At 39.6% G+C, this 26,221-nt stretch overlaps 1 protein-coding gene across 2 annotated transcripts in view; it reads left to right on the plus strand.

Moving 5' to 3' along the window:
- Positions 1 to 26,221, plus strand: part of Sgcd (sarcoglycan delta) — a 935,702-nt gene that overhangs the window by 520,508 nt on the left and 388,973 nt on the right. The window contains exon 1 of one of the 2 annotated variants that reach the window (XM_060363799.1): positions 21,662 to 22,311. The exons of the other annotated variant lie outside the window; for it this stretch is intronic. Coding sequence (XP_060219782.1) covers positions 22,297 to 22,311 — 15 coding nt within the window. The 5' untranslated portion in view covers positions 21,662 to 22,296. Of the gene's footprint in view, positions 1 to 21,661; positions 22,312 to 26,221 lie in introns of those variants that run through there. 2 annotated transcript variants of the gene reach the window in all.

Below are 26,221 nucleotides of genomic sequence, written 5' to 3' on the forward strand. Positions count from 1 at the left end.
ATCCATGTTTATTGCTGCTCTATTCATGATGGCAAGGAAATGAAACCAGCCTACACGTCCATCAGCTGATGAATGGATAAGGAAAACATGATACACATACACAATGGGGTTTTATTGTGAGGCAAAGAAAAATGAAATTTGAAAAAAAAATAGGTGTATTGGGGATAGTAGATATTTAACAAGGTGCAATCTTAAAATGATAAAAATCACATTCTCATTCATATGTGGTTCTCAGCTTGTATAGGTATAAATGTGGGTAAAACCTGAAAAACTAGAAAAGAAACTAAATAAATGGGTGATAAGGAAGGATGAGTATTGGGAGCAAAGAAACATATGAAAGAAGAGATTGAAAGAGGTGGGGTGGGAGAATCTTACAAAAGGGCATTAGAGATAAAAGGAGAAGGTAAAGAAAAGAATAAGGAGGTTTACTAAAACACACATGCCTGAAAATGTCATTAGCAAACATAATACTGTATATCCTAATTTACAGCAAAAATACTTAGAAATATTCTGCTTCTAGAAGTTCAGGAATTGGTGTGTCTCTAACACGACAGCAATGTGGCAGTATGGCTTGCCTACATGATGCTTGATTTGCCATAGCCACCATCTACCCAATCCAGAGACATGTATCAATCAGCCTGGCGACCTCTGATCAACTCTGGCTCTTATAAGCTTTCACTTGTAAGAGAAATCCTGTAGTGGATCTCTTTGAGGTCTGACTTGTTTCATTTAACACAATGTGTTCTGGGTTCCTTCTCACCCATTAAGTATATACCTAAGTGGTGTTGTGTCCATTCATGCTGTGTGAGCTTAGTCACCATCCACCTCTCCTCATCTTGCATATTTCAAAATCTGTAACCATGAAGTAATGACACTTCTGCTTCCTCTGGGCCTGACAACCACCATTCTGATTTCTGTTTCTATGGCTTTGATTTTGGAGCATCTCATGAGTGGAGTCATATGTATTTATGACTGCCTCATTTCAATTATCCAAATGTACTAGAGTTCTCCCATAATGAAGCCTAGTTCTATATTTCTGTGGATCATTTACTATATTTTTTACCCATTTACTTTTCAATAGACACTGGATCACTTCCAGTTTTGAGTTTTTTTTTTTTCTGTAAATAACACTGTGAACATTAGCATATAGTTATCTCCTTGAGACTCTGTTTTCACTTACACATTTAACCACCTATCCTGAAAAGAAATTGCTGGACCAAGTCACAATTTTTTGGTTTTAATTTTAAAGAAACTGCCATGCTTTCTTCCACAGTGAACACACCATTTTATATTCCCATTAGAGGAGCACAAAGAATACAAATTAGATACTAATAAACAGTCCTCACCAATTCTTATCTTTGATATAATCATCTTCCTAGGAACTGGGAAGACTTCTCATTATATTTTGATTAGGATTTTTCTAATCATTACTGATGCTTAGCAGCTTTTTAAACTTGATTTCTGGCCATTTTTGTATCTTCTTTGTAGGAGTGTTTATTTGAATCTTTGAACCTTTTAAAAATCTCCTTATTTGATGTTATTGAGTTTTAGGAGTTCTGTATACATTCTGTAATACATTCAATATTTTCAAGAGTTGTGCAATCTTAGTTCTTACATTTATGTCTCTAAAACATTTGGGATTAACTTTTCTTTATGATATTCAGTACAAAAAGGTCCATTTCCTTCTTCTACATGTGGATGTTCAGTTTCCCGGAACCATCTGTTGAAAAGTTGTTTTTTCCACTGGAAGATCATTTGATTATATGCAAGGAGTTATTTTTGGATTCTCCTCTAATTCTTTTTCTTTTTTTTGCATATCTGTATTCCTGCCAGTGCAATACTGTTTCCACTATTATAGTTTGGCTGTGAATCTTGAAATCAGGTGATAGGAAGTCTCAGTTTCATTATTTGTTATAATGGTTTTGTCTCTTCAAGATCCCTTGAGATTCCATAAGAATTATGAATGGCTTTTCCTGTTAAATTAAAATTAAGTCTTTGGAACTTTGTTAGAGATTGTATTAAATCTTTAGTGAAGACCAACTCAATAGAACATGACTTGGGAGATACAAACTATATTCAAGGCATAACGTATGTTACTCAAGTCCCATATTTCTTGCTTATAAATAATCCTAATTCTTGGTTACTATTTATGGTGTGTTATTTAAACTTCTCAACTATTATAGCTGCCTCTTCCTTCAGCTTTGCCAATTTTTGCATTTATATTTTCACTAGCTACTTTTGGTACATACATTGCTGGTTGTTGAAAACTCTTCATGAATGAAAACTTCTATTAATTTATCTCATTTGTCTAGTGTATATGTTCTTTTATTAAAATCCATTTTTCTGATGTTAATATAACCTTGTTTTTATTGGTTTCTATTTACATGGAACCTTATTTTAAGATTCTTTTAGACATATTTATTTTATGTGTATGAATGTCTACATATATGTATGTATACTATGTGCATTCCTTGTGCCCATGGAGATAAGGATAGGGTGTTAGATCTCTTAGAACTGAACTCCCCTATCAGGGGACTAGGGAAAGGGCATATGGGGGCAAGAGGGAAGGTGGGTGGGACTGGGAGGAGACAAGGGAGGGTGCTGCAGCGGGGATACAAAGTGAATAAATTGTGAGAAAGAGAGAGAGAGAGAGAGAGAACTGAAGTTACAGATGGTTGTAAGCCGCCATGTGGATGCCAGGAGTTAAACATAGGTCCTTTACAAGAGGAAAGATGCTTTCAAATATTGAGCTATCTTCCCATCCTGTGACCTTATTTTAAATTATTTTACTTTAAATATGTTGGTGTCTTTCAAACTAAAGTGATTCTCGTATAGTGTCACTGGATCATAGTTTTTAAATCTATTCAACCTCCATCTTTTGATTGGAGTAGTTAAGCCATTTATATTTAAAATAATTTCTTAAAGGGGATAGCTTAGTTTTTTTTTTTCTGTTTGTTTTCCATGTCCTTTGTAGCCCCCTTTGTTTTTCCTTTCTGTATGACTGTGCTCCTTTGAGTTTAGTTGCTGTTTTTTATTGAAGTGCTTTGCTTCCCCTCTTATTTCCTTTGGTGTATGTTTCTTACCTGGTTATTTGTGATCATCCTCATTATATGTGTAATCTCAAGTTATGGCTTTCAAACTTAAATTTATATGAAGGCACCTTCACAAACACACAACTCTGGCCTTGCCAGAGACCTGCCAACCTCTTGTAATTGTTGATGTCACAAAATGATGTTTTTACATTGTATGTCAAAAATCATGAATTGATATTTTTGGTGTGTTTATCTCCTTAGTTATATAAAAAACAAAATATAGGGTAGAAAACAGAAAATTAATGATTTTCTAGGCATTTAGCCTTACTAGATTGTGATTCATTCACATACTTTTTACGTTACACCCCAGTGCCCCTGTCTTTTCAACCTCCCTTTCTTTTGTCTGTAGAGGATGATCCATTGGCCATGAAATCTTCAGTTTCTGTTGTATTGAAATGCTTTACTTTCTCCTACTTAAAACATTGATCTGTGAAACATAGTACTCTTACTTGGCACTTTTTGGAACTTTCTTATCCTTCACACTTCTAAATAAATAATGTAAAAACAAACAAGTCTTGAAACTTGGGATGCAATGTGTAATCTGCTATTCTTTGGCATCTGAAGCTCTTACTGAGGAATCTTGCAGTGATGTTACTAATGATTTCCAGACCCTGGATCTGTGGCAGGTCACCCTGGCATTACTGCCCTAGAACTCTCTGCTCTTGCCTTACACCACTTGCCTGTAGTGTCTGTGTGTGTGTCTTGGAGCTTATCTGAGAACTTGTTGATCTTTTGGATGTTTATATTCTAGTTTTTCATAAAAACTGTGAAAAGGTCAGCTGCTATTGCTTTCAGGTGACCTTTCTGTCTCTTTTTGTGCTTACCTTCTGGGGCTCCCACAGTGAATGTAATGACCTGATTGCTGCTGTTTCTAAGGGTCCCCTAGCCTCCTTATGCTTTTCGCCAGTGTTTTCTTTTTCTTCCCTGACCCTCAAACTTGATACTTTCTATTATTGCGTTTTTTAAATGTGATGACCCTTTGTTTTTCCTGCTCAAATCTGCAACTGAATCCCTCAAGTGAGTGTTTCATTTCAACTATTACTCATTTAAGTTCCACAGTTTCATTTTGATTTATTTTTAAATCTTCTGTTTTGAGGATGCTGTTTTTCATACGTATTTTGTTAACCTTGTCCATATTTTTCTTAAGCCTGCCCCCAAATCTTTTATTCGGGTCTAACAGATCTATCATGGGGTGTTTGTTTGCAATGATTTCTGTTGGCTGATTTATTCTTTGGAATGGGCTAAGATTTCTGGTTTGATTGTGTATCTTATAATTATTTCGCTGAAAACTGTATGTTTGAATCACATGTAACTCTGAAAATTGGATTGTTTTCCTCTTCCCAGAGTGTAAGGAGACTGTCAGTATGTGGTTGTTGTTGTAGTTTATTCCTTTGTATTATAGTAGGATACTTCTGAACCAAGAATTTGCCTCAGGTATCTGTGTAAAGTCTTTCCAGGTACCCACAGCTCCCATTGCACATGGATAGTGACTTTCTTTTTCTCCTGAATGTACAGTATCTTAAAATAGGAAACAAATCAAGGAGAACAAGCACTGCTCTGTAAGTCCCTTGGATGTGACCTCAGTGGGAGGTAGGGCTTGCAACACTGAAGGAGGTGCAGGAGCTGTCTCTCTGAGATCAGAAGCAGTCAGAACAGAGGTTGCCTGACATCTGGAAGTCAGGGTCCCCTTTCACAGTCCTTGGTTCCTGCAAGCTGGTGTAAACACAGCTCCCTCCCAAAGTGCAGTGGTGTGTGGGATGCTACTGTATGATGAGCTTAAATTAACTGAATTTAAAAACGGTTTATTATCTGGTTCTTCTCTTGGTAGTTACAAGGTTTTAGCAACTGTAAAATATTTACATGAAACATATTCTGTCAGTAAAACCACTGTTTATCTGGGAAGAAAGTTTTCTAGTGTTTCCTACTCCATCACCTTTCTAGGTTGCTTTCAGTAGTTATTCATTAAAAATTGTGGATGGATGAATAGATTTCGTGAGAGCAAATGTTTCAAACAGTATGCAACCATACGTTAAAATGGGAGAGTGACAATGTTGCAGCTATCCTGAAAATTCTGTTTCATAGCAAGTGATCCAGACACAATAAATTCGCAGGACATTAATCACTTATAATTTTATGTGCATGTGGTTCTTTTAATTAATTTTTTTAGTTTACATATAAGTGTTTGTTGGCATGCATGTCTGTGTAGCACATGCATGCCTAGTGCCTGTGGAGGCCAGAAGAGAGCATTCAAGCCCCTGACACTAGAGTTACATATGCCAACCAGTGCTCACATGAGAACCCAGGTCCAATGCAAAAGCAGCAATTGCTCTAAACTATCGCACCATTTCTGCAGCCTCTGAATTAAGGGGCTTTCAGATGCAAACAAAGAGACAAAACGTAAATGGCCAGAAAAGAAACTTCCAAGAGAAAAGTCCCATTGTGATTTCCAGGTAACATGGAACAGCAAGAGGAATTTAGGAATTCCTGTTAGCGGGACAGAATTTGCAAACTCCCTAAGGAACTTGCTCAGGCGATGCAGTAGATTAACCTGGGGTTGCATTAAAGGTGAAAGTCAGGATGAGACGGTGTCTTAATTACCTGATGCTGCACTAGCTTTAGAATGTTTTTCTAAGAAATGTTCTCCTTTGTAGCGCTGGAGACTAGCCTCCCTGTGGTGTCGAAGTCTGGCACTTCATATGAGTTTTCTCAAGGCTAGATCTATAAATGACACCATGAAAAGCTTGTTGTCACTATATGGCAGTGTGGTTGTTGAGCACAAGCAGAGAGTGGTTTAGTCTTATCTCCTGTTAAATAGGACCCTGCATTTTTTTCAATTCTTTTTCTGTATTACATGGATGAAATAGAGATCCAATTATTTTCTTTAAAATGATGTAAATATACAGGAGTAGACCTTTTCTAAGGGATCATGAAATGAAAACAAATGTTCCTTATAATCACAGATTGTAATATTTTATAATAGAGGATTCTAGGGTGACCTCTAGAGATGATATGTTTTTTGATGAGCGATAGATAGATAGATAGATAGATAGATAGATAGATAGATAGATAGATATGGATATAGATTATATAGTTATAAGAGATAGATTTAGAAAAAGAGATAGTCAGATAAGTAGAGAATGGTAGGTGAGATAGAAAGAGAGGTAATATAAATAGGTAAAGAAGCAGATATGTTGATAGGAGAGATAGATATAATTAGATGATATAGACAGGAATGCTATATAGAGATAGAGAGATGTAGATTAGATGGATGGATGATAGAAAGATAGATAGATAGATAGATAGATAGATAGATAGATAGATAGATAGATAGATAGGCAGGTAGGCAGGCAGATAGATAGATAGATGGATAGATGGATAGATGGATAGATAAATGGTAGGTTGCTACCCCGAAGAGAGAAGCTGTGCAGCTGTGCTTATGTGGGGCAATGTTCCACTACTCTACACAGCAGACATCTCTTCTATCCTGTTTCTATACTTGAGTGCTGGAGTTAACCATCGGTCAATGATTTTACTTTCACAAAGTGTTTAAAATAAAACACACTGCTCTAAACTGGAGCCAGCTCTTACCTGTCAGAACGGACTGAACTGTATCTCTTCCTGACTCCATGTTTGGTGACATTTTTGTGATTACTTGAAACTAGCAAGTGGTACACATCCAAGTTGTGATGGCAACCATGGTTGTCAACTTGACAAGACAAGGAAGAAGGAACGTCAAATGGGGAATTTCTTCTGTCATGTTTACCTGTGGACATGTGGTGGGGAGTGGTGTTTTCTTGATTGCTGATGGGTGCAGGTGGGTCCTGCTCACTGTGCCATTGGGATACATAAGAGAGATAGATGTACGTGAACCTGGAAGCAAGCCTGCAAGCATGCCCCTGAGTAGTTTCTGCTTCAGCTCCTGCCTTGAGTCCCTGCCTTGGCTTCATTCAGTGATGGTTTATAACCTGTAAGATGAAATAAACCCTTTCATCCCCAAGTTGCTCTTCCTCATGGTGCTTATTACAGCAGCAGAAAGGCAAACAACAACAGGGGTTTTAATTGCTTTTTATCTCTAGAGACAGCTAATCATCCTGATTTCCTCTGGATGTGAAAAGGATCCAAATCCTCACTTTACTTTCAGGACTCCTCCTGGGATGTGTAATATTTCCCTAAAATGGCATTCATGCTTTTGTACATATAGGCTGTCACTGTATATAGTCCTAGGATCTGAGAAGTTAGATTTCTGACCCCATTTTTCAATTGTATACTTGGAGGTTAAAAAGGGGGTGCTTGTTCCCAAAACATTTGCCTAATGAGTGATACATATTCCTAGATACTTAGAGAGACGTGGCATTGGCTAATTTTGTGATCTTCAACGAATCATTTGACTTGTTTGAATATACATGTCTTTGTTTCATATACCTGAAAAAAGACTAAGTTTCATATGAGATGTTGAAACCAAAGTGAAACATTGCCTGTGCAAATGCATTTTATAGATTATAAAGTGCTATTAAAATTCCATTAGGCCATTACTTATATAAAATATTAAATCATGACACCATTCTACTTCAATTTTATATTCATTAATAGGGATGAGATGCCGTCTCACATAGCAATTAAAGATACAGAGTGTGTTATCAGCTAGGCCTGAGCTGAATAGGTACAGTATCTCTTATCCACTATTCCAATATGTGATTTGGGTTATTGGTTTAACCTCTCTGTACCTCAGTTTCCTTGTGTATAAACAGAGAGAAGTCCAATGCTTAAATCATACGGCTTTTGTAAAGATTGTGTAACACAAGAATAATACTTAATGGGGTGGGAGGTAAAGAGTTAGCTGAAGAAAATTAATTGGAATTATTATCACTGTCTTATTCATCATCACTGAGTGAACAGCCCCAGTAAGAGATTTGTATAGTTCCATTTTTCTCCCAGACTCTGCTGGAATAACTAATGATTTTTATGCATGTAACTTTTATTGGATTTGTTCTTTTACAATTTTGAACATGTATAAAGTTCATTCAGCTTCCTGTGACCCCCACATCTTCTCCAATTTCCCTCTCACCTCTACTGCCCACACCCTACGAGCACCTTTCACACATTCGTGGGTCTTTGTTCTCTCTGAAAGCCCCTGATTGTCTAAGCAGGATTGCTCTTGCTTGTGATGATGGATTTTGAACAAGCCTCGTGGGTGCCTCAGAGGGTATGCAACTGGAGACAATGACTGTTCTTCCCCTGAATCCATATTACATAATATGAGATGATGCGAGGCCCTCCTGAATCCAAGATTGACTGTTGATATGCCAACTGTGAGGATCTAACTGCATGGACTGTACCCTACCCAGGAGAAAGCAGGTTGCAGCTCTTTTCTCTATCTCCAGCACTTACATATTCTCTTCCCCTTCTTCCTTAATGACCCATGACCCTTAGATGGAATGTTACAAATGAGTAGTTTAGAGTAACATTGAATGTTACTCTACAAAACCCTAGAGAGGTGTTATCATCCAGTATGAATTGATTTTGATTTTTCTGACATTCCACCCCCCCATCTCCTCAATCTATGCGCAATAGTCTACCTCATCTTCTGGATGGTATGACTGCAAGCATGGATAATACTGAACTCTGTCCACAATGTGCTCTCTCCTACTTAGGCATACCCATGATAAAGTTTAATAAACAAATAGGAATAGAAAGATTTTCACAGTAACAAAATATAATGAATAATATACTGCAATAAACCAGAATGCTATGAAATATCATCCTACTACTCAGAACCACAGGCAACATATGACCTACAAACAGATTTTTTTTAGAATTTTTATCTTTTTTATAATTTTTATTTTTTTTTACATTAATCACAGGTTATTTACTTTGTATCCCAGCCATAGTTCTCTCCTTCATTCCCTCCCAATCCCACTCTGCCTCCCTCATCTCCTCCCTGCCCCTTTCCAAGTCCACTGATAGGGGAGGCCCTCCTCCCCTTCCATCTGACCGTAGCTTATCAGGTCTCTTCAGGACTGGCTGCAATGTCCTCCTCTGTGGCCTACCAAGGCTGCTCCTCCCTCAGTGGAGGGAGGTGGGGAGGTCAAAGAGCCAGCCATTGAGTTCATGTCAATAGTCCTTGTACCCCTTACTAGGGAATCCCACTTGGATACTGAGCTACCATGGGCTACATCCAGGCAGGGCTTCTAGGTTATATCCATACATGGTCCTTGATTGGAGATACAGTCTCATAGAAGGCACCTGTGCCCTGATATATTTGGTCCTTGTGGAGCTCCTGTCCTCTCCAGGTCACACTAATTCTCCCTTCTTTCATGATTCCCTGCACTTTGCCGAAGGTTTGGTTATGGGTCTCAGCATCTGCTTTGATACACTGCTAGGTAGAGTCTATCAGAGGCCCTCTACAGTAGGTTCCTGTCCTGTTTCTTGTTTTCTCCTACTTCCAATGTCCATCCAATTTGTCTTTCTAAGTGAGGATTGATCATCTTACACTGGGTCTTCTTTCTTGTTTATCTTCTTTAGGTGTACAGATTTTAGTATGTTTATCCTATCTTATAGGTCTAGTCTCCACTTACAAGTGAGTATATACCGTGTGTGTCTTTCTGCTCCTGAGATACCTCACTCAGGATGATCTTTTCTAGATCCCACCATTTGCCAGCAAATTTCATGATTTCCTTGTTTTTGTGTAGTTGGCCATGAGGAAAGAAATTACTAAAAGCAAAGCCAGAGGTGGTGGGGGCTGGACTCTGCTTTACATATAACCTTGAAACACATTTTCCCCTTCTCTCTCTTCTTTTATAACTGAAGGCATGTTGACTAGCTTTATACCCACTTAACAAATAATTTGGGGTAACTAATTCATGTTATTTGAAGTTTCACATTCGACAAAATAGGAAATGTATCTTGATTCTTTGACATTTCTCTTATACTGTAGAAGATCCAATGGTATGAGAAAAATGTACAATCCATTCTTCGAGAATTTCATACAACCTTAGAGTGTGTCTAACTCAGACTCACCTCCTGCTTCTTCCCTTTTAACTCCTTCCAGACCTCCGCATGTCTTTCTTTCAACTTCACATCATTTTTAAAATCCAAATAATGCCATCTATATACATGTAAATGTGGGGCCATCCACTGGAACATGATCCACCCACCGGGGACAACACCTTTAGAGAAAACTGACTTCCCCTGCTCTACAATTGTCAACGATAGCTCTCAGTCCTCATCAGAGAAGTATCTATGTGAAGTGGGCAGCTGTTAATCTAGACAATCACAACCGGTCAAAATTTAAATGGTGGCTGTGGAACACTGAGCCATAAATGAGACATCTTCATTATAGCCCCTCATCTCAAGGACCAGAGAACATTGTAGAATTAGTGTTGATAGACTGTGAGAGAGTTTGGGAAGGATTGGTTGAAACTCTCTTCCGGATATGACAGGACCCGTGTACTCATGGACTCACAGGTCTGGTTATCTGCACAAAACCTGCACAAGAGCAAACCAGTCAATGTTCACGCGGAGGGCTTGTGGACATCCATCCTGCAATATAAGAAGATACTATAAAGTTCCTCAGTTTGTTCCTATTTTCCACATGACTCCATTCTTCCCACTTTTATTTTCAAGAAATGGTTGGCTTCAGTAACCTTGGTAAATTTTTAACAACAAAAAGTGCTATGCTCATAAAAAGCTGTTTGTTTATTTTAGATCATACTAGTAACATTAGGAAAGGTTACATATTTTTACTTTTAGGACCAATGAATAAGACATAAGCATAATCTATTAGTTTTGATTTGCCAAGATTACTTCCCTTCCAAATGAGATAAAACCCACACTGAAGACAATGGTCTGTCATTGAAGTCATAGTTATACTAAGGGAGGAACATACCAGATGGGCATGACCCACTCATTTGTCAGTAAGTCAAGAATTTAGCTAGGAGGATTATAGCCTTTGCACTAGTTATCAATTAGCACAGAGAGGGAGGCTCGTGTGCCAAAAGTAAGAATGAAGGGCCAGAGTAGCTGGCTCTACTAGTAGTTTCTGACTGGTAAGCTAGCCCCTCTGGGTTTCAGTTCTCTGTCGCAAATATTTTGAAGGCTTAAGAACTGAAAAAACAAAACAACAACAACAAAAAACTGGTGTCTGCAGACAAAATCCAGCTTTCCATCAGTGTTTGGTCAGGCTCAGGGTCTAAGAATGGGACTAGAGAAATGACACATTGGTTAACAGAACTTTGACCCTGACACCCACCCAAATTTGGGTGGCCCATAACTCCTGTAGCTTCAATTTCAGGGCATCCTAACCTCAACTCTAGCTCTGTGGTTACCTGCATTTAGATGGACTCCACACACTTAGGGAGATGTGTACATAATTAAAATAAAGAACAAACATATGGGAGTGCTGAGAGAGAAAAGGAAAAACAGAAATGATATAATAATATTATAATCTCGAAATCAAAAGGAAAAACTGTAACAAAAAGTCTTTTAAAAGAGTGGCTTTCACACATTTTAATAACTGAAACAAATCAACAGAAACATAACACTTTAGAAGAGGAACTACATGAAATTCAAAGGTAAGCCTCTATAGATACAATTCCATCAGAACAGGGCATGGTTGTTCATTTATGTTTTCTTTCCAGCTGCTTAAATGCTGTGATAGTTGAATGTAGTGATTATAAGAGAGACTGCGTAGCCTGCAAGCCTAACATATTCATTATCTGGTTTGCACGGGAAAACGCGCCAACCCTTGAGTTGGCCCCGTATGAGACTTTGCAAAAGCAGATGATGTAATTAACATACTTAGCACACACTGGGCATTGACTAACCATTGGCTGCTGTGGTCATATGTAAATATTATGTTGATAAAGAACGGCTCTGTGTCTCCAGTTTCAGTTACAAATTATAGGATCCAGTAAAGCCAAATTTTCTGAAAAAAAAAAATTCTAGTATCTGAGAATGATTGTGGGAAATGAGATTTGCGGGACTGAATGCTCAGAGAATTCAAGGCTAAAGATGTGTTTTACATGGCATGGTTAGGATGACACATTATGCTCCCTGGTAGTGAGTCTGTGGTCTCTTAAGCTGGCTGCCATAGTGTCACTATTTTCCCTCATTACATAAAAACTCCAATAATAGTTTTACTGTTTATATTACCAATATAAACTCCAAGTTTATTATTAGAATGCCCCACTAATGTAACTCATCTTGTCCTCAGCACATGCCATGCTTTTTGACTTCTGGTAAAAAAATTTATATAAAATACAACCAACACCATGGCATCCTGATTTTCTCCTACATAGCACGGAAGCATCTTCTCTTTGTTTGTGAAAACGTTGGTTCACATTTACTGACATCACAACGAATTGCAACTGTATGGCCATTGATCTCGTGTCAATGCATTTGAAGTGCCCTAGAGTTACATGCAACGAAGCCCATAGGGACAAAACAGATTTAGTGAATGATATAAAATGAATTAAACTGAAGCCAGTGAGTAGTTTGGAGGAAAGTCACTGCATTGTTGAGCTTCAAAGATTCAGTGTTCAAGGCATCAAGACTATATTAATTAATAAGGTGGTCTGAAAGTTTTCTATCTTCTGAGATTTAATAAATAAAGCCAAGATATGAGAGTTAGATGCGTGTTATGCTGGTTGGTAAAGATGTCATTAGACAGAACACAATGTTAATAAAATAAAATAAAAATGTAAGAGTAACTTGTTTGGATTAAAATGAACTACTCCATAAACATAGCTTTATATTAAATTCTGTGATCTACCATAAGTATCACTGTGGACACAATCTCTCTGGGTAAATTCCAGCCCCCTCTTTTCTTCTCTTTTCTTATCATGTGACAAAATTACTATAGAATCCACTGTGCTAGTTTGACAAAAGAATTGAGACAATTAAGGTAAAGTAAGGAAATTTTTCTTTGCTCAGTTTTTCTGGTTTATTTTCTTGTTTGAAAAGGCACTGTCTTGATCGCTGCCTAGTCTCTGAATGAATTCATGGGCTCAAACAATCCTCTTGTTTCATCTTTTTTTAATTTATTTTTTTATTTATTATAATTTATTCACTTTGTATCCCAGATGTAGCCCCTTTCCTTATCCCTTCCCAATCCCACCCTCCCTCTTCTTCTCCCATGCCCCTTCCCAAATCCACTGATAGGGGAGGTCCTCTTCCCCTTCCATTTGACCTTAGCCTATCAAGTCTCATCAGGACTGGCTACATTGTCTTCCTCTGTGGCCTGGTAAGGCTTTCGTGCCTGCCCCCCGCCCCTGGCCTCAAGGGGAGGTGATCAAAGAGCTAGTCACTAAGTTCATGTCAGAGACAGCCCCTGTTCCCCTTACTAGGAAATCCACTTGAAGACTGAGCTGCCAAGGGCTACATTCTTGCAGGGGTTCTAGGTTATCTCCATGCATGGTCCTTGGTTGGAGTATCTGTCTCAGAAAGACTCCTGGGCCCAGATTTCTTGGTTCTGTTGCTCTCCTTATGGAGCTCCAGTCCCCTCCAGGTCTTTCTATCTCCCCCTTCTTTCATAAGATATCCTGCACTCTGCCCAACATTTGGCTATGAGTCTCAGCATCTGCTTTGCACCCTGCAGGGCAGAGTCTTTTAGAGGCCTTCTGTGGTAGGCTCCTGTCCTGGTCCCTGCTTTCTCCCTCTTCCAATGTCTATCTCATTTGCCTTTCTGAATAAGGATTGATCATCTTACCCAAGGTCCTCCTTCTTGCCTAGCTTCTTTAGATATACAGATTTTACTATATTTAATCTATATTATATGTCTAATAGCCACTGATAAGTGAGTATATACCATGTGTGTCTTTCTGCTTCTGGGATCCTTCACTCAGGATGGTCTTTTCTAGTTCCCACCATTTGCCTGCAGATTTCAGGATTTCCTTGTTCTTAGTTGCTGAGTAGTATTCCATTGTAAAGTGCCTCAGCTGCAGGTATGCACTGCCACACCTGGCTTGGCCCACACTTGTAGAGGGTTTAGTCCATTATTCATTAGTCCTTATACTTTGGGTCTATAGTGAGGTAGTATATCATGGTGGGAGTCCAGAGTAAAGGATGAAGCTGTTTACTTTAAGGTAGCCAGCAAGCAAAAGAGAGACAGAGAGAGAGAAAGGAAAAAAGCTAGCCTCCCAGAATCCCCTTTGAGGCCACCAGTGACCTAACTTCCTTCCATCAGGCCCTAAGTCTTAAAGATTCTACTACCATTAGATGGCACTGTGGGATGTGAATCAAGAATAACTCATGAGCTTTGGCGTGACATTTATTCAAACCATCTTATTTGTCTATCCATTCATCTATTGATAGATACTGGGTCCTCATATCTGGTCTGTAGTCAATGATGTTTTGAAGAGCATTTCTTGAAAATCCTGACTTGATTTTCATTAGATGTATACACAGATCTGAGAGTGTTGGATCTTGTGCTATGCCCTGTGCTGTCTTACATAATGACTGTATCAGTTTCCATCCCCACCAGCAATACACCATTTCCTTTGGCACCCCAGTATTTATTATCTTTTGTCTTTTTGCAGATGCATTTCTAGTAGGTGGGAAGTAGAATCTCATTGTGGTATTCAGTTGCTCTTCCCTGGGGATTAGGAAATGTTTTAATGTGTCTGATAGTCATTTGTCTAATTTAGACATACGTCTGTTCAATTCCTTCAGTCCTTTTTATGTTGGATTGTTGGAGGAGCTCTTATCAACAGTATGAATTCCCTAAATATTTTGTTTTTTTTTAGCTCCTTGTCAGATATAAGGTTCCTAGCCAGGGTAGTTATGGGGCAAAAAGTGTGCATGAAATGGTTAGGTAAATAGAAAACCCCAAAGACACCTTCAAGAAACTGGTATGGTAAATGAACATATATTCATTAATGTTTCAGAATACAAAGTCAACATAGAAAAATCAGTTGCAGTTTTACAAACAAACAATGAGCTGCCTAAAAAAGAAAGAAGGAAAAACTAAAAAAAAAAGAAGGAAATTCTCGTCTTTTTGTATCAGGAAGAACAGAATCCTAGGAATAAGTAAACTGTAACACAGGCATACAAAATCTGTACATTGAAAACTGTAAGTCATTGATTTAAACAAGGTTAAGATATCAAAAATATATAAGAAAGATGTCCTGTGTTTATGGACTAGAAGAATTTGCCTTGTTAAAATACCCATATTCATTTTGAGACAGTCTCTCACTCAGCCTAGCTCTCTCCAAATATACTAGGCTGGCTGGCCAGCAAGCCCCAGAGATCTTTCCGTATCTACCTCTGGCATTGGAATTTTAGGTGTGCACCCTGACAGGTGGGTGCTGGAAATTGAACACAGGTCCTCATGCTTACAAGCAGGCATTTAACCCACAGAGCTATTGTCCTAGCTCCTGTTGCACAGTCTTCAACAAAAGGAAAAAAAAAACTGAGGGTATTAAATGTACTGACTTTAAATTATATTACGAAGTTATTGAAACGAAAACAGGATGGAACTAACACTGAAAGCAGACACATGAACCATGGAACAAAGTAGAGAGCCAGAAATAAATCTACAAGGAAGACAATCAACTACCAAAGGTGTCATGGCTTTACAGTAGGGAAGGTATAGCCTGTTCAATACAATTTTTGGGAAAGCCATTCTATCCAAAGAGAAATGTGAAAATCTGAACAGTTCATAGTATGATACCAACATTGGGTCTCAAAAAAAGAAAAGCCAACCAACCAACCCACCAAACAAACAAACAAACAAACAAAAAGTAATTCCTGGACCAGAGAGATGGCTGAGTAGATAAAATGCTTGCTGAGTAAAAATGTCTAAAGACAAAGAGACAGGAAGTGATACAAATCACAGATGCGTGATTTTGGCCATCTGGATCCAATTAGCTTTAAGGAAGGACTCTTCAAAGTAGCACTGAAGAAGTAAACTGCATTGCATACTTCTAAATAATATAGCTAAAATAATGAGCTCAAGCTTATGAATGTAACCTCTAAAATAAATCATATGATTAAAATGTAACAATTAAGCCCTTGGGAAATTAAAGTGGATGCTAGTTCAGTTTGAATATAGACTCTTGCTATCAAAAACACATGGAAATACAAACTAATGAGAAAGCTCAAACATAGACAATTCAACATTTAAATATTTACTGTGTAAAAAATAAATGGTCTAAGTATGAGTCAACTTTTGTTCTAGATGTAAAACCCATTTTCATTGAGGTTATTTTGTTAAACCATCTTATAATGAAGGCTGCCAGTCCACTTTACTGATGATAAGTCAGGACAGGAGTGTCTCAGTTACACATAGTTCTTATGAAGGTATCGACGTCCACTTCTATACCTATGCCTACAAAAGATACAATCGTGTTCTCTTCTGTGCTGAGTAAAGCCCACTGTGTGTACATGCCGCGTTTTCTTTGTCTGTTCAGCTGTTGGAGGACACCTAGGCTGAATCAAGAATCCAGCTATTATGAATAACACTCCAGTAAGTATCAACATACAGGTTAGTTTTTTTTTTAAGAAGGTAGTGATCGAGGTTTGTTCAAACTTCAAACCCAAACAAAGAAATCCTGCAGTTAGCCACTTGTGAGATTTATTTTTTTTTAATATTTAAAAAGTTCCCTTCTTTTCAAATAGACTGTGAATGGTGAAGAATATCTTCAATGCTAGGTTTTGCATTGCCAGGAAAGTTGTAGATACTTATGCAACAACAATTTCACTTCAGACTCTTGTGAGCTATGAGTTTTCCCAGTGTGGTGTCTGTCATGAATGTAGTGACCACGAAATGCTTTGAAATACACCATGATATTTGTTTTTCTTGGTCTGGGTTACCTCACTCAGTATAGCATTTTCTAGTTCATGATTTTCTTTTTCTTTACAGCTGAACAGACTTCCATTCCTCTAAGTATTGCAGTTTCATTACGCATTTAGCAGCTGAAGGATCAGTTGACATGGTCAGCATGAAAGGGAGAAATCTCACAAGGTCCTGCCCCTTGATGAAGGGCTGCAGGCAATAAGAAGCTGCTGAGGGAGAAGAGTCTGTGTTATCTAGGGATAAGCAGCCTGACAGATTATCCAATCCCAAGCAATCAGCCTTAAACACTAACACATATGCACAGCACCACATGGACTCAGCCTGTTGTATTTATATATACAGATAGATAACACATACATATGTATATGTGTCTATAATGATAATAATCTTAAAAGAAGAGCTCATGAATTTGGAAGGGAGTCAGGGGAACATTGGAGAAGTTGGAGAGGGAGAGAGAGGAATAGAAATGATGTCGATATAGCACTCATGTATGGAATTCTAAACAAACAAACTTTAAAAAGAAATAAACAGTGAGTGATGGATTTTCTATCAATATTTTTAGTTCACAATTGCTGTTTTGGAGCTCTCTCTCTCTCTCTCTCTCTCTCTCTCTCTCTGTGTGTGTGTGTGTGTGTGTGTATGTGTCTCTGCATATATGGGGACATTAAGTTGCCCATGCATAGGCCTGATGGTAATGTTGGGATGTCTTCCTCAACCCCCTTTCTATTTTTTGAGACAGGGTCTCTCACTGAGCCTTACCAATTCAACATTTCAACTAGATGCCTGGATAATGATCCCTCAGGATCCAACTGTCTCTGCATCCTTTTCCCATTCCTGTAAGCACTGAGATTATGGGCATCCACAGACATGACCCGCTTTTACATAGGTAGTGGGATCTGAACTCAGGCCCTCTTGCATAACAAACACTTTGCTCATTGAGTGAGTAAGGACCCCCAAGTGAGGTTCCTGAGGCCCGGCTCTCAGTTTAATGCTCTTGTTATTCCTGGAGTTTATAATTCGCTTGGAATTCCTACACTCAATAGTTGAGTTTTGTTTCAGGCAGTACTGATACTGTAAAAATAGAGACAAGGGGTGTTATGGATTTCTCAAGCACGGCTCTTTCTCATTTCTGGCTATCATGGAGTCTGGGCCATTTTTATTGATCAATAAATTTTATTTCCAAATAAAAATGTTGTATTTCAAGAGTTTACTTGCAGTAAGCTAAAACATTAGGAGAAATTATGGACCAGAAAGAAATTTCAAAGAATTGACCAATGTTTTATAGTAAAAAGGAAAAAAAAAAAAGTAGGGGGCTGACAGTTCAACTCTACCAGCATTTTCTCCATGCAGTTAAATTAACTGCCTTTAAAAAGGTGTTTGCAAGGAGTTTCATTTTGCTATTCACCTATATACCAGTTTTCCTTCTCAAGGTAATGACTAATATTGAGAAGTCTTCCCTCTGTACCATGCAGAAAACTGTAGGTGTCTTCAGCTTAGACAGTACGAATTGCCAATAAAGATATTCTCACAATGTGTGTGTCATTTGTTTGTCAGTGAGCCATAAGTACACCCAGATTTTTACACAAAAATGTCTCTTCAAAGTCAACTGATTACGTTGCCTTTCGCCTTTGGAAACTGGCCTCATCTGTTCTGACGATACAAGCATAGCATGCCTCCTCACTGGGTACTGTTTATAAAATGAACCCTCAAAAGAAAGAGGGTATCAGGCTGCCTTCTCAGTAAGGAGTAGCAACTCATTTAATTAGGTTGAATTCATTTGTTTTAGCAAGAGCATGATAAATTCTTTTTCTGTCTTTTGACTACATATTGCCTCGTACTATTTCAAGAGGGCTTCCCATGGCAAAGATGTTAAAGTATGTTTTCTTAGCACTTTTATAGATGGGTTATATTAATATGTTTCTATTTGTGGTGTGTGTGTGTGTGTGTGTGTATTGTAGTGTATGGGTGAAATGCTATAAGAGGATGTTATTCAGTGGCCTGCTCTATCATTCCTCCTTACTCCATTGAGACAGGATCTGAACCTAGAACTGGGCTGGCTGCTAGCCAGCCCCAGAGATCACCCTACCCAACTTTAAGCACTGGAATAACAGACATACTGGGGACTATCCCTGAGTTTTTACATGGGCTGTAGGGACTTAACCTCAGGACCCCATGCTTCCACAGGAAGAGCCCTTGCCAACTAATGAATTCCCCAGACCTTGCCTAGCACTTTAGTGTACCTTTGACTTTTTCTCAATCCCTTGATAATCCTACCCAACCGGTGTGGCCTAGATGGAGCTGACTCCTTTTTCTTTGGCCTGACAGTGCATGTGAGACAAACATGGTCAGTATGATGACCTCATCCATGTGGTCAGAAACTTCTTTGGCAGTCATTCTGGTGGATTAAGGTGGACTGCATAGAGCAGCCTTGGATTTTTCTCAGTGAGAGTGAAGTATCTTGGAATGCCTCACTGCCCAGTGGAGAGAACAGAGATAACAACTACAGCCAAGAAAACCTAGGGGAAGAGAAGGAAAAGTCTTCATAGCATTCTCCTCACCCTCGTCAAGCTTTTGGGACTGCATGAGGACTTAAGAGTTGTTGAGTTAGTACATTGTCCCTCTTTTTTCTTTTGGCTAATTTGAAATGATGTCTCTCTGCTCTAATCAAAGGCGATTCAAGAGCTGACTGATGAGGATGAGAAGTTGTGAAGAAAGAGAATGAGGAGTAAGCTCCGCCATCCTTTGCAAACCGAACACTGTATTATTAACACTAGCTGCACTTAGGTAATTTGAGCCTTTACTGAGTGCCATACTAGGCACCCCTACTTTGTATTATCTTACATTCAACACATAAAAAATAAAAAAAGAAAACGTTGGGACTTCGTTTTCTCAGTGAGTTATCCTGCCCTTAATAACTTAGATACTCGTAAACCACTTAAAATTAAGAACTATTTGAACTCTCATGTTTTGTTTTCCTAGAAAAAGCTGAACATACTCTTCCTTAAGCACTGGATGCCACTGCCACAAAGACAAAGGCAGTTGAAACCCACAAATAAATGTCCAACTCTTTAGGATTTGAAGCAGCTGTTTTCTCTGAATGATTTCTCTCGCAGGGAGGGGATTTTCACTGGTGTTGCTGGTCCTTGGGAATGGAGCTGTTTCTGAACATGAGCACCTCAACTATCAACAACTTTCTTTATAGAACTACTGCTTTGAGCTCCTAGTGCTGAGGGGAAGTTTAATTCTCTGAACAGCCCTTGGCTCAGCCTCACATGACTCACTGTGGATTGGAGTCCACTGTTGGTCTTTCCTAAGGGTTAATCTGAAGGGAGTTAATCTGTTTGGGAGTAAATAAAGAGTAGCTGAGTGGCTGGCTTACTGCGCCATCTAAACTTTGGGGCAGAGCCTGTGTTTGAGCTGATATGCCTTTATTAGACAGAAGAAAGTATCTAAAGACACAATTCTGATAAAAGAAAGGATCTTGGTGTTGCTCCATTAAAGCAACAAAGAAACTTAAATGATTTATAGGTTGTAAACGCATCACATGGATTGCCTCGATAAATCCGTAACCATTCCTATAAAGTAGATCCAGTTGTTATTTCAGTTCACAGTTGAAGAAACCAAGGCCCAGAGAGGTAGAGAACAGGGAAAGTTCTACTCAGAACTGATTGGAGGCTGCTCACCTGAAAGCTGGTGATATCACCTTCCCAATACCACAGCAGAAAGAGCACACAGAACAGGGACAGAGAGCCTTCTCCAGCACCAACTCTGGCATTAATGGTCTTTGCAACTCCGGATGAGTCATCTCATCTCCCTAGGCTTAGGTTTCTCTGTGTAAGATGAAGGTTGGAAACTATTTGGGTTGGACAGTCTCTAAGTCTCTGGCTGTGTAATTATTGCACCATGACCTCAGATGTATGGGTGTGTCTCACTGCTTGGATACACATACATGAGCATGTATGGTTGCACACACACCCACGGTACTTCCCAAGGCATAAACTTAATTGCACTGAAAGAGTTCACCACAGTTTGATGCCAAACCTGGGAGCTCAGAGAGTCCTAACATTTATAGCAGCCTCTCTAGAACATAGAAACAGTTTTAAAAACTGTGAAGAGAATACAAAGACAGAAACAAAGGAAGGAAGAAGGGAGGAAAGGAAAGAAGAAAAGAAAGAAAAAAAGAAAGAAAAAGAAAAGAAAGGGAGAGAAAGAAAATTATGCTAATGCACGTGATTTTAATGTTGATGCCAAAAAGAAAAAAAAAAAAAAAACCACCTTACACCATATGTTCTTCTTTAACCTGTTTCCCGAAACGTTTTATTTGAAAACTTTGCTTTGGCTTATTAGCTGTAGGTAGCTTCCTTTGGAAGCTCGAATGTTTTGAGATTTTTCTCCTGCTTTATGATAGGAAAGAGAAATGTCAAAGGTAGACCACAAAACCCAGCACGAGACACCCAGAACATCTTGAGGGAATGCCACCTAGGGGAAAAAAAAATTACAGCTGCACAGATATAGGATGCATTCTGGTCCCAGGTTCTTCCCTTTTCCTGTCACCTTGACACAGTTGTCACAGTGTGTAAAATGTTACAGTCGGCACCATGTTACCTGCACAGCTTTAGAGCAAAACGTATCAGAAGTGTCTGAAAAAAAAAAAAAGCATTATTTTTAGATGCTGCCGACGCAGATGCACCACGAATCAGGTGGAGAGGACAACTTGGAAGACCGGAACTGGAAACGCTAAAAATACTGCTTCCCCAGCAACTGAAATTTTAAGCAAAAAGTTAGGAAGAGCCAGAGGAAGATGGAGTTAGAATTTTTATCTCTCTCAGCTGCCGTTTGTTTGTAATCAAGACCAGGAAGAGCAGAGCACAGGGGTCTAACCCCGAGGGCAGTGAGTGAACAGGCAAGGTATAGAGACAGTGCTGAGCTGGAAGAAGAAAAAAAAAAAAGAGTTGTCTATTGTATTGCATCTAGCACCCAAAGCAAAGCCTGTGGGGAGAATGGCTGGGAAATCCAAGTCGGTTTCTAGAAGCAGCCTTCTCTCTGTGAGTGTGAGCCCAGCAGAAGCCATGAGCGCTGTTGCAAGAAAGCAAGGCTGGGTTTGACACACGTGTTTCCCATTGATATCTGGAGACAGCCCAGTAGCTGGGAGTCAGCTTGACAAAACCAGATCGAAGTACAGGCAGAGCAGGGTTTCAAAGGAGGCAGTGAAAGGACGGGAATGCTGTTCAGGAAATTCTTCAGGCATGGGCAGGGACTTGGCTGCAGTTGTGCGGCTGGAAAATCTGACTGGGGCAGCTCCTGAGCGCAGGCAGGGCCTGCCTGCTCACATGGGCGGGCTGAGTGGCCGCCTCGCTCAGAGCCTCTCAGCTTTCCCCAGGACCTCGGGGGACTCTCAGCCGCCACTCTGTGATGCAGACAAGAGAGGTAGGGGACCGTGCGGTTCTTGCCTTTCCAGCCTAGCTTCCTGAGCCCTGCCTGCCTTTTGTTCAGAAACACTGGGGAGGAAGGGAGGGGGCGGTTAAGCCGGGGAGGGGGGGGAGGCCGCGAGTGTACATGTTAATTAACACATTTCAGCCTCCTCGCCTCTGTAAAGGGAGTTCCTGCTTCTCTGCGATGGTCGCCCCCAAAGGGCCCTTGAGATCTGAGTTTCAGCAGCGCACAGGCACTTTTGAAAGTTAGCACTCCACAGCTAACAGCCCTGGGGAAGGAAAAGTGTGCGGATTGGATTCCGGTGTTGTCACTCCGTTCCAGCGGTCTGGAAGTTCCCCTTTCTGCTTCACGGGACTGTAAAGATAATCTCTGATGAGACTGTTCTTAATGCTTCAAGGGTTTTAAGAGGGGGTGTTCCAAGCAGGAAATAGTTCTCTGGTTTTGGAACGAATCAGAGTTTGAAGTTTTTATTTTGGATACACTTTTTTTTTTTTTTTTTATGGAGTAACAGATGTGTGTGTATGGGTTCCGGGTGCTTCATTTCCCTATGTGACTTTGATTTTTCTCGTGTGAAATTTGAATAGCAGTAATGTATATATGCCTAGAAACATGCTGGTTTCTTATTCTGCTTTGGTAAGCAAATCCTCTTTTACTCGGAGGAAGAAATAACCTGTAGTTTAATAAATAATTCTGTATTTTACAACAGATAATAGAGCCATAGTAGAAAACAGTAAGTTATTTAAAAAAAAACGAATCGTTGTTTAAAATAGAGACAAATGGTGTGAATGTTTTATCGACAACTTCGTGTTATTTTTACCTAACTAAAAATAGTGCATTAAAAATATTGAATAATTTTTAGCAAAAGAGAAACTTGGAGGCTTTCCTCTTCAATTTTAGTTCTTTCTCATACAAGTACATTGTATTGTAATACACATAATAGCCTTCCTAGGACTGCCGTGTTATTCCTTTCTATGTTAGTACTTAGAAGACCGGCCACACATTGCCACCGTCTTTAGGAGCTTGGCTCAGCGCATATAAATTTGGACTGAAGATAATCCATCCTGCGGCAGGGCTACTTGCTGATCAGTCCATGGCAACATACCTGCTTTCCTGAGGGGGCTTGTGCAAGAGCCTGACTGGGGGAAACAGATGAAAGGACAGAATCCTTAGCAAAGAGCTACTAGACCTTGCAAGAGCTTCTCTTAGAAAACATTTAGGTCAGAGTCCTGAACCTCCCTAACAGGCCTCTTGTTAGAACTGTATGAGGAGGGGCCAGAGTAAAGAGCAGATGCTGGGATGTCTCACTTTCCCCAGTTCTGGACCTAAGATGAGTAGGCAGAAGTCCATGCTGTTGGTACAGTTTTCAGGTTGGCAGCTGGTGCTTTACTTCCCCCCTAGTTTTATTGTTGGAGGATGGAATCGGTGTGTGGGTGTATGACTGACAGCTGGCTTTCTCAGGCTTGAGTGATGGCTCACACATGTTTTCCTTATTAACCTTGTCTTTGTGTCAGGACGGGTAGAGTTGAGTGAGGTGGGGCAGGGTGGGGCAGCTTAAAGAATTTCAGGACTCCCTACAGGCAAGGGAGTGCAGTTAGAAGTCAAGCTGGACCATGGCCCCCTTTCCTAATGCCCAGGCCGACTAGTAACAAGCCTGAACCACAGCCAAGCACCCACTGCCAGTAACCGAGGCAGAGTGATCTGGAATGTCATCCCCCTCTAAATTTAGTACGTGTCAAGCTTTCTGCAGAAAGAGGCGTGACATAGCAACTCCAGGTTGCAAGACTGTGCAGAGCAGTGCCCAAACTGGGAAAAAACTCCTTATCTTCTCTTTTCAAAAGAGGGAAACTCAAGCTCTCTTGCCATTTAAGGGGTTGGGGGGGAGGAAAGGAGAAGAGGACAGTGAAGAAGAAATCTGGTGCAGAGGTGGATCCAGTGAGGACTGAGCTGGACATAATAAGCATGAAACGCGGAGGGAGGAGATCTCTGCAAAGCAAATTAGCACACTTATTAGAATCTACCAGACAGTGCTCTGCTGGGTTTCACATGAGGGTAAATTATGGCCTCGGTACATGAGGCTGCTTTACCTTCCTCTTGAGGAGAGCCATTATGGTTAGCCTGCCCTGCAGTGCCTTCTGGAAGTAATCAGAAAGCACACTTTGTAAGAATAGCATTACCCAGAGGGCTCCGATTTCCTAAGCAGGAGCGAACAGGCTCTTGGGGCCTTATTTTAGCCTGTATTTGTTCCTTGCAGAGCTATTCCTGCAGGAACACTGAGTGAAGGGACCAGGTGGACATGAGCAAGTCACTACTGGGATGAAGCTATTCCAGGCTCTGCTAGACCTACTTTATTACAACAAAGTTTTGAAAGAGAAGACCATGCTATGTTTGCTTTGCTTTTTTAGAGAAAAAACAAATGTTTTTCTTTTTTTTCTTTCCTACAGAGCTATAGGACTGATAGAAGATTGCAATAGATATAGAGGTATAGATAAAAGGCAGATAGAAGACTGATGACAGAGACAAGAGACACAAAGAATGATATCAAGAGAAAGAGACTAGAAACTAGATTATAAGATAGATAGGTGGATAACTTGGATAGATAGATAGATAGATAGATAGATAGATAGATAGATAAGATATAGATGATATGCATAAAAAAGAAATGATAGGAAGGCATGAAGATTAATACAGAAGACACAGTGATAAAGGGGATAGATGATAGAATAGATTCATGATAGATGATAAACACATGAATAGATAGAAGGAATAGATAAGAAGATAGAATGCATAGGTCCATGATCAACAGACACTCAAGAGGAAGGGAAGAGAGATGATAGATAAGTAGGTTAATATCTAGATTCAGAGACAAAGAGATTTGGAGAGGGAGATAATAAGTAGATCATAGAAAAGATAGATGATATGTAGAAGGAGATAGGTAGTTAGAATTGATAGATAATTGGTAACAGATTAGATGATGGACAGATAGATGATGGATGTTAGACAGACATTTGATAAATTTATTATGGAAATTAGCTTGCAACACTATGAAAGCCAAGAACTACCATGGCATTAATCGGTTTGCTGCTAGAGCCTCAGGAAATGGGGTGGTATCATTCAAAGGCAGGTATAACTCACAGTCTGAGACCTAGGGCCTTTAGAAATGGAGAGGGAGTTCCAATAGGGGCAGTACTGACCTAAGCTTGAGAAGTCAAGGGCCTAAAGCCAGGGAACTATATGTTTGCCAACAGAAGACACTCCTGAGAGATACTGTTCCTGACAGGTCTGGCTTTATAGAACCTGCAGGCAACTGGAAAGGAATGGCTTTAGAACACTATTCTGGTAGAGCCTGGGTGCATAAATTTATTTTATATGTTGGTATTTCCAGGAGAGTTCATTGTTGGAAAAGAAGTTTAAAAGCTGTGTCAGTGAAGATTGCATTTAGTCACCAGTCCTTCAAAGCCTGCTTGTAGTAATCTAAGCATTATAGGGATTGTTTTCACACACAGAGAGATGTAGATCACACTTATAAAGCCAGGACTATGGCAGAGAGCATGCTTCTACGACTTTCTAAAAAGCAGCTTTATATCCTCTTTTCATCTCTATGTGTCATGCAGGAGCCAGGGAAGCAGTAAGAAGAATGAAGGGGAATTACTTGTCCTCCTAACTCCTTTAATCAGGAAGGAATGTCTTTTATTATAGACCTGCCCTGTTGTCTCAAAGCACACGGGCAGAACTGGGTCAAAAGCTCACTGGTCAGGGACTAGCCCCATGGAGTTGTGCTACAGACTGTCTTTGACCATTCTTTCACTCTCTAAGAGTAGAAACCATAAGCACTGAGGTAAAGGGCTTTTTGACTAGTGATATGAAATGAATCAGAGTACTGCTGGTACTTAAAAATAGGGAGCAA

The sequence above is a fragment of the Meriones unguiculatus genome, chromosome 11 (genome assembly GCF_030254825.1).
Source record: "Meriones unguiculatus strain TT.TT164.6M chromosome 11, Bangor_MerUng_6.1, whole genome shotgun sequence".
NCBI lineage: Eukaryota > Metazoa > Chordata > Mammalia > Rodentia > Muridae > Meriones > Meriones unguiculatus.